Source organism: Calypte anna, chromosome 1 (genome assembly GCF_003957555.1).
Source record: "Calypte anna isolate BGI_N300 chromosome 1, bCalAnn1_v1.p, whole genome shotgun sequence".
Lineage (NCBI taxonomy): Eukaryota > Metazoa > Chordata > Aves > Apodiformes > Trochilidae > Calypte > Calypte anna.
The window spans coordinates 87,317,740-87,335,893 of record NC_044244.1 but is presented as its reverse complement, the minus strand read 5'-3'; the positions used below and the strand labels follow the sequence as shown (position 1 = coordinate 87,335,893).

Sequence of the window (18,154 nt, the reverse complement as noted above, 5' to 3'; positions counted from 1 at the left end):
TACTCCGTGTATGAAATTAATTCAGCATTTAATGGGAAATCGGTATATTATCTCATTAAATTATATATATAGTATATTTATTTTTATATATATATAATATATATATTTACATATAATATATAGAAACATATAAACATGTTTAAAACAGATATATATACATAAACACACACATACATATATAAATCATATATATATATATAATCTGTATATGTGTGTATATTTATATATATATACACCTATATATATGTTATGGATACCTGCAATGGATTTATTTAAAGTTGCAGGAGCCATTGAAAAGTTGACATTTTAAAATTTCTAAGCATCTAGTATTGCAACATCCCAGTATTCTCAAAACACAGTTTCACCAGTGTATCAACACGGTACAAATCATGTGGAAACACTTCTGCCTTCTCACCTATATTTATGGTCAAAGGGAATGGCCAAAGGGAAGTTTCGGGTTATTTCTGAGGTCACGAGGTGAGCGGCAACTCACCTGAATCATTCAGGCATGTTCTTTCTCATTAACTGCTTTTCTTGCTTCCAAACACTCCATGCAAATACTTACCAGTGCAGGGAGCATCAGAACTGTCTGCAGCAGATCTGTAGTAGTGGTCCTGACACACGCATTCACTGGAACCTGTCTGTGGAGCGTGGCTGTGGGCAGGGCATGGATGGCAGGGGTCATCTCCCACAGATACTTTAAAGAAACCCAGGGGACAGGCTAAGAGGAGGAAAAGGAGAGGCAAAAGCAGGGAACTTGTTAATTCAGACTCCAGAAACAATGCAATCTTACATTTAAGTCACACTGCTGCTGTACACAGACATTACTACATAAAGTAGATACTAGTGGTTTTGTTGCTTTATGGAGCATGTATTGTTAAAGTTGTAATGTTAAAACAGTTTATTTTTTTTCTATACAATAGGTGCTTAAATTGATTCACTGCCAGATGAAAGAGAAGCAGTCCAGAGACAGCTTTGGCCATCTGAAATAATTATCTTCTCATTACTCACTCAAAGAGCTTTAGCATCAGAGAAGCCAAAGAGCACAGTCATCTGATCTGTCTGGAAATAGCCTTAACAGTTACAGATATTATCCACACCTCCTTCTCCCCACACAACAAAGCCACAAAATTGGATCTTTCAAGCTGCCTTCAACAGATTCATTGCTTAAAGTAATATAAGCTACCATGGCTCCTTTTGCATCAAAATTAGGAACAGGCATTCAGACTGGCAGTCCTGTTGTTTTCCTGTAGGTCTGAAAACTACCCAATAATGGATAAAAGCCTCTTAATTAAGTCATGTTCTATCTGTAAAAGCGTAAGAACATGCATAATGGAAAAAGCTAAATTAAGGGTGGAAATTCATCCTACGGTGAAAGAAAAATGAATAAAATAAAAACTTACTAACAACATGAGAGTACATTCTAGGCTTGCCAAAGCTGCTATGCTGAATTACCTAAGAGAAGGCACTTGGATCTTATGTTGAAGAGCTATGATAAAGCTTTTACAATTTTTACGCACATTTTCTGAAGTATAGGTTTCTACATAAATTGATACATCTCTTACAGATATTTGAACTAGCAAGATCAGATGAAAGTTCATTTGTGGACCAATATTCAGTTAGTTAACTTGACAATAAACAGCATTTACTGGGAATGGGAAACTTTCAGATAGAACCCAGATGAATATTTGAAGTCAAGCTACAAGGGACACCTGCAAGAGAAGAACTGGCCTAATGATGACTATAAGCATAACAATCCAAAGGAATGTGGATAGCAAAAAGTTACTAAAAAAAAAAAAAAGAAAAAAAAAAAAAGAAAAACATGTAAGAGAATAACATCGTATACAGATGTTCACAGGTACCTATGGTATCTACTGAGTGTTCCAAAACTGAACAACACAGCACATGCTGCAAAATTAACCCACCTCGTTATTATTTACTGCATTTAAAGGCTTCCACCTCCAATAACAATTACTTGGAAATGTTTCTAACCTGAGTGGCCACTGATACATCTTTCTTAACAACTTCAGAAAAGCAGGGTGGCTTGCTTATCTAAAATTCTTCTCCTGTGTGTTCAAGTGCCTTTGCTCTGTGTTTTCAAAGCTCATTGTAGACTTTTTGATGTATGCACTGTGGGTTTGCAGGCATGCAAACCTTAACAAAGATTAAAAGATCACAGCTGCTGTCCAGACATAACAGCCAATTACATCTGTGAAATCCCATCAGCTTTATGCCTGTTGTATTGCTTCATCATTCCATCATGGAAACATGGTGGGACAACCCTCATAAATTTTTCAGGAAGGATAAGACAGGGAAGGAGAGGTGGTGGTGTGGCTCTGTATGTCAGGAAGTGTTTTGATTGCGTAGAGCTTGATGATGACAGAGGTGATAAGGCTGAGTGTTTATGGGTAAGGCAAATAAGGAAGATATCCTGTTGAGTGCCTGTTATAGACTGCCCTACTAGGATGATGAAGCAGGTGAGACATTCTACAAGCAGCTGGCAGAGGTCTCAAAATCTCCAGCTCTTGTCCTGGTGGAGGATTCCAGGCTAACAAACAAACATCTGCTGGAAGTATAACGCAGGAGAGAGGAGACAGGCTAGGAGGTTCATGGAGAGTATGGAAGATAGCTTTCCGGGACAGCTGGTAAAAAAGCCTGCCAGAGGAGATGCCTTGCTCGATTTCCTGTTCACAAATAGGGAAGGACTGGTGGGAGATGTGGTCAGAGGCTGTCTTGGGCTTAGCGACCACAAAATGGTAAGGTTCTCAATCTTAGCTAAAATAAGGAGTGGGGTTAGCAAAACCTGCACCATGGAATTCTGGAGGGCAGACTTTGGCCTGTTCGGGACACTGGTTGAGAGAGTGCCTTAGGAGGCAGTCCTAGAGGACAAGGGGGTCCAGGAAGGCTGGACTTTGTTCAAGAAGGAAATCTTAAAAAGTGCAGGAGTAGGCTGTCTCCATGTACCGTAAGACAAAATGGCAGGGAAGATGAGTGGCTTGGGTGAACAGAGAGCTTTTGCAAGGAGTTAGGGGGAAAAGGAATGTTTACCTCCTTTGGAAGAAGGAGCGGGCATCTCGAGATGTGTACAGGGATCTAGTTAGGTGTTGAAGAGAAAAAATTAGGAAAGCAAAAGCCCAGCTGCAGTTCAATTTGACTACTCCCATAAAGGACAGCAAAAAAAAGTTTTTACAAATACATCAATAACAAAAAGAGAGCCAGGGAGAATCCTTCAGCTTTTGTGATATTGATGGCGGCGCCACTGCCTGATCTTTTACCACATACATGATTGTGGGTGGACAGGGAAAGATGAATGAACACTAGGCTACATCTCATTTCAGATATTCAGAACTGAAATAAGAATAGAATTGGCATATTCCCTCTCAGGGAGGAACCCGAGAAAAGAGTTTAAAGAACATAAAGAGAAGTGCAAAAAAACCACAATAGAGATTCATCTCAGTTGAAGTCACATAAAATAAATGATAGGTGAAGAACTATGGGTGGACTCCGGAGAAATTTAGGATGAAAAATCTCTCTGCAATGATTATTTTTGTATTGTCTAGTGAAGAAAATGAATGACTACATAAACCTGTAATCTCACACTGGTATTGTGTGAAGGATGGCAGATACAGAGAAAGGATCATGCTTCAAAACCAGCATTCAGAAAGAAAGCAAGAAAGCGAGAAAGCATAAAAGAACACTCACAAGCACCTTTATCCCTTTCCAAAATTGCCTAAGATATGCTAGTTCATTGCTGTCAGGACCTTAGCTCACAAAGGACAACAATAATTATTGCCATGACATGAAGCTTTTCCTGGTACTGCCTCAGTCCAGTCGCTCTATAAATAGTATGTCAAAGGTGAATTTGGGAGGAAAGAGAAAAAAATCACCTGCCAATCTAAATAACTAAAAACCACCTCCTTTTTTATTCCAGCAGATACAGTGAGCCTATGGCTGTCTTTCCAAACAGCAACATAATTAATCTTTCATTTGTTTCTGAAGGATTCCTTCTTTCACCTCACAAGATTTTTCAGTTTTTATGTCTCTTACATTCCCTTCTGAATGCAAATCATGGCATCATATCCACTTCCAGTGGTCCTACATTTTCTGCAAATGACCCTGTGCTCACTGGAGACACTTGTAACAAATAACCAAGCTGAAGCAAGCCCACAGTCACTAGGACTAGCATGTTTTGCTTCAGTGAACATTTCACTTTCAGGACCATCCCAGAGAAAACCTGAATAAAAGGAGCTTCTCCTGAAACACCTCCACTATGTGCTTGCAGAGCAGCTTCACACAGAACACCACAGGCCTTGTCACTGGGGATAGTATGGCTTGATCACCCCCAAGGGTCTGGCACTTTCCAAAAAAACGTGGATTTCTCTCTCACTGATTCACAACGTCCAATAGGAGGTTATAAGGTCCATAGGATGGAGGGTTGCAAAGCTGGCACCTCATAGGGCAGAGCAAAGTGCCACTTCCCATCGAGTCAAGGTTACTATGAAAGAAGGCAGTTTGGAGTGCTCAAGTGCTTTTCTCTCAGCTTGTTTCAGTCATTTCTCATATCCTGGCACAGTGTCAGAATGGCACAACAGTTCATCTGGGCACAGCTCATCCCAGAGACACTGACCCCATTCTCTTCAGCTTCCTCCTTAACATTGTGCCCTATGTTGGCTATATGTCTCTGACTGCTCTGTGGAGACAAGTTCCACCCAAGAGGCCAGAAGAGCAATTTCAGACAGACTTCTAGCAATAACAAGCATCAAAACCAGCAGAGAAAAGAGCTAGAATCATGAAGTGTGGTGAGGAACAGCATGAAGAAAATTGAAATGTGGAGGGGACACACCAAAAAAAGTTGAGAGAAAGAGGCACTGAAAAGCTCATTTGCACAATACATTGGGCAGAGAGGAGTATCTCAAGAATAAACAAAACATAGTAAGGGGAAAGGGAATGGCATTTGGAAACTTCAACAGAACTTTATGCACCCCAAATGCTTTATGCGCATTTTAGGGGATGTCACACAAGTCTCTGACTTTTTGTATCCAGGTATGATTTGAAACTGAGCTGGGAGATAGAAAGACATTTAGAAGAGCATAAAATTGCTGTCTTCTTGACTGTGACAAGAGATACATTTCTTATATGGCAGTTCAGACACAGTGTGGGGGCAGCAAGAATGCATACTAAATGTGAGAGTATTGATAATGAACACAGTGTAAAAGCTGGCATTGGAATCAAACAGGAGGGGTGAACTGATCTAAGGCCTAAGGAAAACTGGTTGTGCAGAGCTACAAGGATCTCAAATGAGCATGACTATAGGTAAAACAGAACCAGTATGGAGCTCAAAATAAAAGTAATATGGGTCATGCCACCTGCTTCGCCTAAATGAAAGATCCTGCTAGAATAAGCCCTGAACTGAATTAACTGGAAAGAGGGAAGCAGCTTGGCAGGTACAAAAGGCAGGATGATGGAAAGGATTTAATAATTGACAGTATTGTAAAAATGTGATTTAGACATTACTCTCTTATAACACAAGAGGGGTGGCATAATTAGCATGCAAAAGACATACTTAAAATGGAAAATCTAAGTAACTTTCAGATAAAACATTCCCTCCCCACCAAAACATGCCCATGACCAGGTTATGGTGATAGGAAGCAATCTCCCATTGGGGCAGCCTGCCCCACAGTAACCATTATCACAGGTCTTGGCTATTGCTTGGGGTAAGATGGAATCAGCCAGAGTTAGCAGTGAGGCATGGTGAAGTGATAGGGCCATAGGTTGATCTAGGGTTTCACAGTTCCTACATCAGTCTAGGTGAAAAGAGATAGTGGAAAATGAAAGAAACCTAAGGACAGGAGAGCGTGGCTTTTGGGTTTTAAAAATAGAAAAGGAGAGCATCAAATCAAACAAGATAAAATAAATGAAGCGACTAAGAGCTGTTTCCTGCTGAACTACTGATAGGAAATCAGTTGATTAAGGGATTTTTAGGTAAAAGAGGTGGAGCTGAAGTAATTACTAGCTAATTCTATATTGGGAGGACTGCCAGGGAATGGGCTATGTGAAGAAAAAAGACAAAAGAGAGAGGAAAGATTTCACAGAATCACAGAATGTTAGGGGTTGGAAGGGACCTCTGGAGATCATCTAGTCCAACCCCCCTGCTAAAGCAGGATACCCTGAAGCAGATTATACAGGAACATGTCCAGGTGGGTTTTTGATGTCTTCAGGAATGGAGACTCAGCAATCTCTCAAGGAAATGTGTTCCAGTGCTCTGTTACCCTCAGAGTAAAGAATTTTCTCATATTCAGGTTAAATTTCCTGTGTGCCAGTTTGTACCCCTTGTTCTGTCACTGGACATCACAGAGAAGAGCCTGGCCCCATCCTCCTGACACCTGCCCCCTAGATATTTATAAACATTGATGAGATTCCCCTCAGCCTCTTTTTCTCTAACCTGAACAGCCCCAACTCTCATCCTTTACTCCTCAGGCACATGCTCCAGTCCCTTAAACATCTAAGTGACCGCACGCTGGACTCTCTCCAGTAACTCCTTGTCCTTTTTAAACTGGAGAGCCCAGAACTGCACACAATACTCCAGTGAGGCCGCACCAGGGCAGAGAAGAGGGGAGGGAGAACCTCCCTCGACCTGCTGGCCACACTTCTTAGTGCACCCCAGGATGGTATCTGCCCTTCTGGCTGCAAGGGCCTGTTATCTACCATAATTTTTTCCCCAGAGCTGCTTCCCAGCAGGTCAGCCACTAATCTGTACTGGTGCATGGGGCTGTTCTTCTCCAGATGGAGTACTATACACTTATTTTTATTGAACTTCATTAGGTTTCCTCCCACCCAGGCTCTCCAGCCTGTCATCAGCCTGGGAGGATATAAAGAATGTATAGGTACAAGGTGGTAGAACATGAGACAACAGACAAGTTGTAATAGTCTTATTATATCTTACTGCAATCTCTTTCTATATAGGAAAAAGAAGTTGCACCATGGGTGTCAACAAACACTAGAAAAGTTGCCCAGGGACACTGTGGAATCTTCATATTTTGAAATAATGAAAACTAGACTAGAACAGGCCTTGAATGACAAAACCCCATTTGGTCCTGCTTTGAACATGGGGTTGGAGCAGATTATTTCCAGAGGTCCCTGCAATGTAAATTATTCTGTGGTTTTAAAAGAAGCATCTTTTAAGTGACAAAAAATTGAGAACAGCTTATTGTGGGCGTTGTTTGTTTTAATAATATATGCATATCTTTATTACACAATTGAAGTTCAAGCTTTAACACAAATCTTAACATTTCCTTAGTCTTACACTGAAAAAAGTTTTCCCAGTCTGGTGAGGAATGGCATCTTTTAATAATGCAAAAATAATCATGTAATATTCTTCCAAATAAGCCCTAAAACACTTGTGTGCTCCTGGAGTTATCAGTAATACAGATGTGATTCCTTCTGCAGCCAGAAGGAACTACATATGCCAACATGACATGGGCAAATTTATGGAATCATCTTCTCCATCTGACTTCTTTGTACATGCTTGTACCATACAGAAGAAGAGCCAATTATAGCTACCGCAGAAGACAGGCATATCTTTTGCTTCATCAGTACTCTCAGAAACATCCAGGGAAAGAAGAATGGGGAAGAAGCTGGCTTAATGCTGGCAAACCGATAAATGCTCACCCAGCCACTCTCTCACTCACCCTCCTCAGCAAAACATAATAGGAGAGAATAGGATGAGAAAGTTCAAGGATAAAGACATTGAACTGTTTACAAGTTTAGTATCACAAGTAAAATAGATTTGGCATGAGGAAAATCTAATTCATTGCTGATCTCTTAAACATTAAAACACCACCTTTCCTCCACCCTCTCCCAAGTACAACCTAACTCTTCACACTCCAAACTATTCTACTCCACCCAAGTATCACAGGATAGGATATGGAATGAGCAGTTTCTGTCACTCCTTCCCTCTCACACTGTTCCCCTGTCCCAGTATGGACTCTCCACAAGTCACAGTTCTTTCAGGAATGACCCATCTGCTACGGTGTGGACTCTTCCACAAGCTGCAGAAAAAACTCTGATGCTTGGAGTACCTCTCCTTTCTCTCTGAACTTGGTGCTCCCTGACCTGTTTCTGCCTTTTTGTTCCTTTCCCCTCTCTCTTGCTAATGTTTTCTGCCTGTTCTTAATTATGTTTGTACAGAGGTGCCACACACATAGAATCACAGAATCCTTAAGGTTGGAAAAGACCTCTAAGATCAAGTCCAACCACCAACCTAATATCACCATGCCAAGATGCGGGTGATCAGCTCAGCTCTGTCCAGTGGTTGGTCTGTTGCTGAGATGTCTGGGAAAAGTTATATCTGGAATGGACATCCTCTGCCCTCTTACCACAGAGGCCACCCTATCAGACTCCACCATAGCCAGAACCTTGCACTGTAAATCAAATACACTATGATAGCAAAAAAGGGATGAGCAGTCCAAGTCCAACAAATGGACCTCAGCAAGGATGCAAAGACCTGACTTGACCCCAGTCTCATGATTGAAATAGGTCACTCCACTCTGTCCCTTTCTAAATATGGTTCCACCAATGTTTTTCTCCTGAAGTCCTGTGATCTTGTCTCCCTCAGGCATCAAAGCTGGATACAGGGAGAAAAATCAGTTCTCTGAGATACAGAAACAGCAGGTGAGAAGCTGGAAGGCAATTGCAGATGTAGGGGTATACTGATACAGTAATGGCACATTTTCAGGGGTGTATCAGATACTGCTATTGGAATGAGTAGAAAAACTGATATGGAACCTGACTGGCAGAACAGCTGGAATTCCAGCTGACAGTTGGAATTAAAGAGTATTTGCTCTTGGAAGAAACTAGGATAAACTCACTATTAAATTAATAATTCTGTTTAGTTCTATTTCAGATTTTTCATGCTAAAAGCTCACCTTACTTCATTTGGAAGTCAGCGTAGCATTTTATCAAGTAGTCATTTATATTATCTTCTCTATATTGCAATTTAAAAAATATTTTCAAAAGTGTCTCAATCATAAATTTTAACTACTATTTTCAAAAGCTTCTGGTGGCTTAAATCCCACGTCACTTTTAGCTAAAAGGTAACTATATACTATGGGAAGTGAACCCCAAGAAACATGTTATGTTGTAAAATGGTTTGTGGGGACGGAATCCAGGAACAACTGTTTTCAGTAATGAATCTGTCGAATTGAGAGAAGACCTGGGAGAACAGCCAATTAGTCCACAATTTTGAGAAGCAGTAGCCTAAGATATCCTAATCACCCAGAACTTTCAGTTTCTGGACCCTTATGTAGAAAACCACTTAGAGTTGCAGAGAACATTCCAAGGCAAGGCGCCACGTGTACACGTACATCTACAGAAAGAGGAGTTAAAGTCTCAGCCTTCCTTTCTGACTGCTATTCTTTCTGACTGTTCAGCATGAGAAGAAGTCTGCTTGGATAAAGTCACAAATGAATCCACTGCACGCCACATTCCACATCACCTAAAGTTACTAGTAAAGGATGTTTTACTCTTCCATTTAGCTGGATAAATTTGCCATATAGTAAGAAACAGCAGGCAGTCTTATCAAATTAATGAAAGAGTCTCTTAATTCATGGTAGGGGGCAGGAAGAAAAAGGGCTTTCTATCTATCTGCTCAGAATGGTTGTTGTCAGATTCTTTGTTCTAAATAAAGAGGTAACAGCTGGTCCAGAAAAGTCTCCACAGGCTTCCATATGGTGAGGAGGAAGGCAATGCCCACACACTGTTCTACTAACATATAAGGAAACTTTCTTCTCTTTCCTATCCTTGGTTCATTCTTCCGTCTTATTAAGAGCTATGTGCAGGATCATCAGCGGAAACCTGCCCTTGGCTATTGCTTTTGTTCCATATTTTATATAGAACACTGCAGCAACTCTGAACCATGGTGTACTTTTGTTCTTAGGAAGAAGGGAGAACATACAGAGAAGTCCTGCAAAGCACCAAGCAAGAGGGCAAACTAAGCTAGCTGAATGTGGCTCCATTCAGACCAGACAGCAACATATTATTAGCAGAAGAGATCAGGAATGGTGATCAAGCCAGAGGTGCTCATGAGAAACATGAGAAAAAATACCTTCTAACTCTTGTTTCATTATTTGCTTGTCTTTGGATGTTTTAAGCTGTCCATGGAATCTCAGGAAGTACATGATGGGAACAGTGTTTTGTAGTTTGATAGACTGTCATTATTTCAGTTACTCCTTAAAATATTTATCATTTTCATCTATCTCCAGCTTCTGTGATAATGGAGCTGCAAAAGAGTATCAGCTTTCATTGAATGATATAAAAAAGGGAAGGTAGACTTTAAAAAATCCAATTTTTATTTGCCAAGTCTGATTTCCGTATTTTTTTAGTGCTTAATACTACTATCTGACACAAAATTGATTTGATTCAAAATTTATCTGGATTGCAAACTAGTCAAACTACTGATGGCAGACAAGAGGAGGACTTGCTACTTGTAAAAAATGAAGGACTTGCAGGAGATGTGATGGCAGGTGCTGTTTTGGCCACAGTGATGATGAAATAGTTGCGTTTAAAGTTTTCAGTGCAACAAAAAAAAAGGAGAGCAGAGTTTGCACATTGCCAAATACTACTAACACAGAGAACCAACAAAGAAGTGTCTACGTTAGGGGATGGGGAAAAAAGGTCTCTCACCTTGGCAGGCTCGCTCCTCATCAACAGGCTGGTAGCCAGCCTTGCAGCTGCATCTTCCAATGGCCACCATCCACTCCCCTTCTCCATTGCAGTGCAACCGGACTCCTGAGGACCCAGTCATGCTTGTCTCTTCAGCATTTGCTACACATGTCCCCGACGACTCCACCAGCGAAGTCCTCTCACCTCCAGCAAAAGTTTCAGGGAAGGAGGCGAATCGTTTCACCACAGCTGGGCACTTGTAGAAAAAGACTTGGACTGCCACCAAGGACATGCAGGCTCCCGAGTCTTGGAAGGCCACGTAGAAGCCGTGCTTGGTGAGGGGTCCAAAGCTACGTACTTTAACATTCATCTTTACCACCTTCCCAGTGCTGTCCACTTGGGAAAAGCTTTCGTCAGCCGCAATTGTATCCACTTTGGTCCAGGGGCCCTCTCGCCACTCTGGCAGCTCCTGAGAGGCTGCGTCAGCCTGGTGGTAGTAGAGTGTAAAAGTCTCCTTGCAAGAAGAGGCCACGGTGCGCATGCTGGCGCAGTCTCTCACTGAGAAACGGAGGCGGACGTGGACCCGGTGGGCTCCGCGCCGCTCTATGAAGTGAGTACGCAACCAGTTATTCTGACCCGGTTCAGCCACGTTACAGACTTCAAAGGTTCGGATCAGGCGCTTCTTGTCATCCAGAACACTTACCTCATCCCACTAGAATGGATATGTGGCAGAAAAGAAAGAAGAAATAGTAAAAAAAAACAAAACGTGCATTCAGTGTTTAACTGCACCTCATACACAGGACAGACCTTCTTCCCCTTCCATCTCCGTGCCATGTCTATGACAAGACCTCAGTGTGCTGATGGCATGTGCAGCACAGCACTCTAGACAGGTCCACGTATGACCCTGTAAAGAAGAGCTGTTAAAGCCTGCAAGTTAAAAACTGTTGTGACAGAAAATGTAATTCATGCAAACCTGTCACATGGCACTGAGAATCTTAAAATCAGAGAATTACACTTTCTTTCCTCCTCATCTCTCATCTCCAGAGACAAGAGGCATGACACAAACAAATAAAAGAGAGAAGCAAGATATTGTTCTTCGGAGAAAGCATCTCTGATGCACACAAGGAAACTCAGCATGGCCACTACAGGGGTGAGTCCAGAATTGAATTTGTGATAGGAGGAAGGCACAAGGAAAGGAGTGGGTGGGATAGAAGCAAGTTACTACAACGCAAGATAAACCTGTCCTTAATCTCTCCAAGCTTTACAGAACAGATATAAGGACCTGGGTATGACAGAAAAAGCACATAATGAGATGGAAGAGAAGGAACCTGCGTGAGCCCTCTTGCCAGGATCAGGTTGACCAACTCTGTTCCACAAGACCTGTATTAAGACCAGTGCCAAGAAGAAATGAGTGATTTATGATCACTGGAGACTCCCTCCTGTGTGAAATGGAAGTACCCGTTCTGCCTTTCTGAGTCCAGATTATTGAAGTCACCAGAAGTGGAAGAGCTTAGTATGGCTTCCAGACTCCTGTTCTTTCATGAGTATACTATTGATTTTGCAACAAAAGTCTAGGGCTGCTCAAAAGAGTCAAATCAAAATTTTGGAACACAGGCAGCTCAATCCTTCCAGTAATCGAGAGGGACTTTGGAAGAAACAGGCAATCCCAAGATATCAATATGTGGCTTCAGAATGGTGCCTCTGCCAATTATTTTGATTTTATAACCATGGAAAGACTTCAAGGTACAAGGTATGCTGGAGCCAGATGGGATCCACCTGTCCCAATAATGGAAGCATGTTTTTGCTCAAAGGCTGATGGGACTGATTGAGAGGGCTTTAATCTAGACTTGATGGGGGAAGGAGATACCAACAGGAGAGCTGAAGGTAAGCCAAGGGTCGGCAAAACATTGCCTGAAGGAGGCAATGCTAATAGGAATGTTTATGTTGCTTCTGAGAGGATAGAGAGCTCAGGAGTACATCTGAAACGCTTGTACACCAACACAGGCAGTATGGGGGAAAAAAAAAACAAAACAGGATGAAAAGGAAGCACTGGTCACTTCCCAGAGCTATGACATCAGTATTATTGAGACTTGGTAGAATAAGTCCCATAATTGGAGTGCTGGGAATCACCTCTCAGAAGCATAGGAGCAGGCAATTCCAGTTGTTGGAAGTCAACCAAATGGGGCAAAAGACTATCTTAGCTTAAGAGGGAACTCCTCATGGAACTCAAAAGGCAGTTCTGTTCAATATACTTATCAGTGTTCTGGACTGAGGAGTTGAATGCACAATTAGAAAGTTTTCTCATTATACCAAACTGGGATGTGCTCTTCAGTCTTCTGAGTAGTCAAGGTAGAGCAGTGAGCAATCATCAACGGATAAAATTTAACAACACAAATGCAGGATTCTGCCTGGGACAGAGGAATGTCAGACACAAAAATAGAATGGGAGAGTGGCTGGAGAACAGCTCTGCAGAAGGGGATCGAGGGGTCCTGATTGATTGAAAGCTCAATATGAGTCAGCAGTGTGCCCGAGCAGCCAAGAAGGCAAACTGTATCCCTGGGTGCATCAAACTAAGAATAACCAGCCAGACTAAAGAGGGACACTTTAAAAAGGATGTGAAGATCCAGAGAAGGGCAGCACAGGTGGTGATAGGACTGAAAGGCATCACCTGTGAGGAGTGGCTGAGGACACTTGGTTTGTCAAGAAACCAAGGCTGAGGGGTGACCTCAATGCTCTCTACAGCTTCATGAGGAGGACAGGAGGAGAGGGAAGTGCCAGTCTCTTCTGTTATCCAGACTCTGTTATCCAGTCACAGAATTCATGGGAATGATTCAAAGATGCATCAGAGAAGGTTCAGAACTTTTGTTAGGAAATGTTTCCTTACTGAGAGGGCAGCCAAACACTCAGACAGACTTCCCAGAGAGTTGGTCAATGCCCCTTGCCTGTCACTGTTTGAGGCATTTGTACAATGCCCTTAATAACACTCTTTAACTGTTGGTCAGCCCTGAAGTGGTGAGGCAGATGGATTAGATGATCACTGTAGGTTACTCCCAACTGAAGTATTTTATTCTACTCCATTCTGTGTGGAGGGATGGCTGGAGACCACATGAGCACTTTTGACAACAAGTGAAAGGAAGAGGGTAAAATGAGATTGCAATTGTATTCCACCCAGTACCCTCCTCTCTTAACAATCTGGCTTTACACAATGTACTGTGATAAAATTGTTCATACAAACAAAATCCACAAAAAAAGTTCAATTGGTTTCAGTTTCCTTTTCTTCATCAGCTGCATGCATGTCTCCCGAGCAGAGATGCAGTCAAGATGTGGACAAGGGACATGCTTACCCCATCAGAAGGGTGGGTGGTCCAACCAATCTCTGAGGTCTCTCCAGTTGTATCCAGAAGAATTTCTGTTTATATTTAAAAAACAAAACAAAACAAAACAACCACAATAAAAAAGAACATATTTTGTGTTCTTCCAAGTTAGGCTAAAATTTTACCTCCAAAAGACTGTCTCTGAAAAAAAAACCCCAAAACAACCCAAAACATGTCTTGCAGAGGACTTTCACACAACCAGAAGATACGTTCCCATTTTGGGATTAAATATGACAGGATGCTTCCATAATGGTAAATTAAGTAGGGCCCAGACAGTGGCAGAAGTATGAGACACATCATCATGATATCTCATTGTCAGCAAGTTGGCAATATTCTTTCTGGACAGGTGAAAACTTTCCCTGGCAAAATATAAGCACATGGACAACACTGAGCAGAGCTATCATAATGAGCAGTACAGATAAGGCCACTGTCTTCTTGGCAGTAAAATGGTGGGACAGAGAGATAAGTTACACAAATGTCAGTCTCCTCCAGATGAAAAAGTGGAGAAAAGGCTAAGACAGTTTTGTCTCCAGCTCTGGAAAAAAGTTTCTGGGGAGTTTAGAATCATAGAATCAGAATTGGCTGGGTTGGAAGGGACCTCAGAGATCATCGAGTCCAACCCTTGAACCACCGTTGCGGTTGCTAGACTATGGCACTGAGTGCTACATCCAATCTCTTTTTAAATATCTCCAGGGACGGAGAATCCACTACTTCCCTGGGATGATGACCCAGGTGATCCTGTAATGGATTCACTTTGGTTTGGAGCTGGGCCTTAGACTGCAAGCCTGTATACGAGTTGCAGTTTTATCAGAAAATTAGTATTAAAGAACCTCTTACATTATACTGCTCAGGAGTAGGGTACATGCAGAAATGCACAGGTCTAGCTTATTCCCATTATTAGTCTGCATTTCCATTGCTATTGAATCTATCACCAGAGAAAGGTATTAAACTTCACTGGTCTTGGAGTTGTTAATCTCTGCTCAAGTTCAAATAAATTTAGAACAGATTGTGACGGTATTCTTCAGAAGTGAATATTAAGGTCCAAGACCACCCTGGGAGTGACTAGTATGGAAGCACGTGTGCTTTTCTGTACCCATTTATAGTGAGGACACAGGGCAAGAAGATGACCCCATCAAACAGGTATTCACATGTGCTGATACACACTGTAAAAATCAACTGCTTTTTCTTAAATTCTGGAAAGTCAGTGTAGTGAAATGAGGCAATCAGGTGTTGGTAATTACAAGGTGGGAGGCGTGAGCTTGTGTTAAGCCCACTTGTGCCCAATTAGGGCTTACCCCAGCTGCACATTAGTTATTATCCTCCATGTATCTTCTAAGTCAATTTCATGCTTATTTTTCTCGAGTGTGGAGGTCCCATATCAAGTCACCGACCTCTCACCAGAGTTTCCACACAGCAGATACAGACGGGGTGGAGGAGAGTTCTTGCTCTTTTGTTCATGTCATTGGCTTCTCTGGAAGCTTCTCATTGATAGAGGTGCTTAATGACAGTCCAATTTTTTCTTTTGATGAGTCAACGATAGAAAGTAGCGATCCTTCTTACCCAACTTGGGCTTCCTGGCTCTGGCTAGCTCTATCCCGACTCTTCAGGTTTTTTGTTGGTGTTGTATTGCGCCAAACTGGTCTTCCTGAGCAGGGGCTAGACCATGGTCTGCGCCTGCATTCTCCACCAGATGTAGCAGACAAACCTTTCATGGGGCACGGCACTTCGAAGACAAACAGGTGTTCTTGCCAAGGTGCACAAACAGTGCTCTGATCTTGCTGCCTTTAGACTTGTTTGGTGCTTCTGCCCAGGACCCAGCTGACCTCCTCCTCTGGCTGCTTGAGAGTGAGCTGAGCTTGCATTTGGAAGCTCACCTTTTATTGGCCCCCAATCCTGCTCATGCTTAGCTGGGGTAAGCCCTAATTGGGCACAGGTGGGCTTAACACAAGCTCACGCCTCCCACCTTGTAATTAGCCACACCTGATTGCCTCATTTCACTACAAGTCAGTCTCTCGTTTGCTTATTTTAGTGTTCATTTTTCTGTAGTTTCACTTGGTTAAAAAACAAACAAACAAACAAAAAACAACCAAAAACAACAACAAAAAGCATAACCCACCAGCTGCCTCCAGCTTACTTGCAAGGAAGATTTATTCCTCTTGCAAAGGTTTAATGATACAACTGTCTCATGTTTTATGCAGGAGAAATCCTCAATAGTTTTCATTTCCAAATTATAGATTGCTGACTTCACTATCCCTATCAGTGCTCCTGGGGATTCATTTCACATTAATAAGCAGAAAAGAAAGACTAGACTCATCCTAAAGCAGACATGATCAAGTGAGCAAGTTTAACCAGAACTCAGGCTTCACTGATGCCCCCCAACTGATGTTCCCTATATTCTTACAGGAGAGCATATATTTCTTAGGCCTTCTTAAGGAGCCAGGGCAGTTCCTTACTTCAAAAGCACTGCAAAAGCATCTGCATTGCCTTGCCAGAACTGGAAAGAGCTACTTGTTACAGCTAATGCACAATCCCACTGAAATAACCTAGCAGACCTCAGGAAACAGTGAGCAGCTCATTACTGAAGCTCAGCTCTGATGGCTCCTCTAGAGTGGCAAAACATTTATGAAAGGCCTGTGCTTCCTTCAGGCACAGTCTTACTACCCCAGGCTGCCCTGGCAGCAAAGGGACCTGGCATCCCCTCATGCCCATTGCTGCCTGAATTGCACAGTCTGGCACAGGGGCTGCAATCTGCCATGCCAGTACTTTCCCATTGGGTTCACATAAATAGCTTTGATATTCTGGAATAATATACAAGATAATTTTTCAACAAAGAAAGAAGTTTTTTTTTTAATTAGGTCCAAGTCTCCCATTTACCAAAGTATAATGCAACTACCCCTTGGAAACTCTAGGAGAAAATAAAGTAGAGAAAGGTTAATTAAGGCATGGACATGGAAAGCCAGATAAAAAGTGAGAATGGAAAGGAGATGAGAGAAAATAAAGAAAACTTGCTCAGCAGCCTGGGCTCTGCCCCAGCTAGCAGGAACCATGTTCTCCAGAATGTTTCTCACCAGTGTGCAGAGTAATCTTTATCAAGCACATGAATATCTCACAGGCAAACAGATGCTGTGTTCAGCCTGAAGCAGATTGAACTGTTTCTCTCATAGTGAATATTTTCAGTCATGAAGCATTAGAAAAATAAGAAAAGTTCACAAGAATGTTGTGTGCATAAATCTCATTTGGGGACCTATGCTAAAAAGTCCCCCTTTTTTTTTTCTTTTCTTTTTCTTCCTCTCCTTGTGACTGGATGCCTTGAATCAGATCCCCAGACACATTTGTTGCATGTACATTCATAAATCTAACAAGTTGTTAGACTGCTCTCTTATTCAGAGCACAACAAAAATACAGTTCGTGTAATACACACCTAAAACCTCCCACCCCACAGAACTACATGGTTACATCCAAACTACGCCTCAGAAATGGTCTCAGAACACAACTTCTGACCTATGCCTAAGTAATCTTTAGAAGTTTTCTGGCACAGGCCTAACCCCTGACTGTGCTAATAATTTAACAGTATGAATAACTACATACGGGTATGGTATAAGCCTTCACTCTGCCACTTTATCAGTACTGATGCAGCATCACTGGTTCTGGGCCAGACCAGTATTCTGCTGCCCTTCAGAGCATGATCTATTCAGTTGAATTTACCAGTCTGGAAGTAAAATTGCTTACACCCTTTCTATCTTGCTCAAAATCAAAGGTCTTGCAAGATTTGATCAGGCCCAGACCCTGGACAGTCCATGACAGACCTCTGTCTATCAACAGAGCAATATTGCACACTGGATTAAAAATGAGTAATAATCAAGATAATTGAGCAACCTGGAGGCTTTTAAACACATAAAGTATGACAATCCTTCTTTGACTACTGCTTTAATCTTATGCTTTTGAAGAATAAGATTACAATTTCTTAATAAGATTTATTTTTGCTCAAAGAAGAAAAAAATAACTGATGAAAGATTCTCTTGTTTTTCTTTTCCCTAAACGAAGCAAAACAAAACAAACAAAAAAATACTTTATAGCAGAGAGAAATGGATTCATTACACTCTTTGTAAAACAAAATTCAG

General features: G+C 41.8%; 1 protein-coding gene across 1 annotated transcript in view; it reads right to left on the bottom strand.

The window, feature by feature from the left end:
* Window positions 1-18,154, bottom strand: part of EPHB6 (EPH receptor B6) — a 66,296-nt gene that overhangs the window by 20,635 nt on the left and 27,507 nt on the right. The window contains exons 3-5 of the mRNA XM_008499108.2: window positions 14,004-14,068; window positions 10,681-11,371; window positions 566-721 (exon numbers count right to left, since the gene is read on the bottom strand). Coding sequence (XP_008497330.1) covers window positions 566-721; window positions 10,681-11,371; window positions 14,004-14,068 — 912 coding nt within the window. The remainder of the gene's footprint in view (window positions 1-565; window positions 722-10,680; window positions 11,372-14,003; window positions 14,069-18,154) is intronic.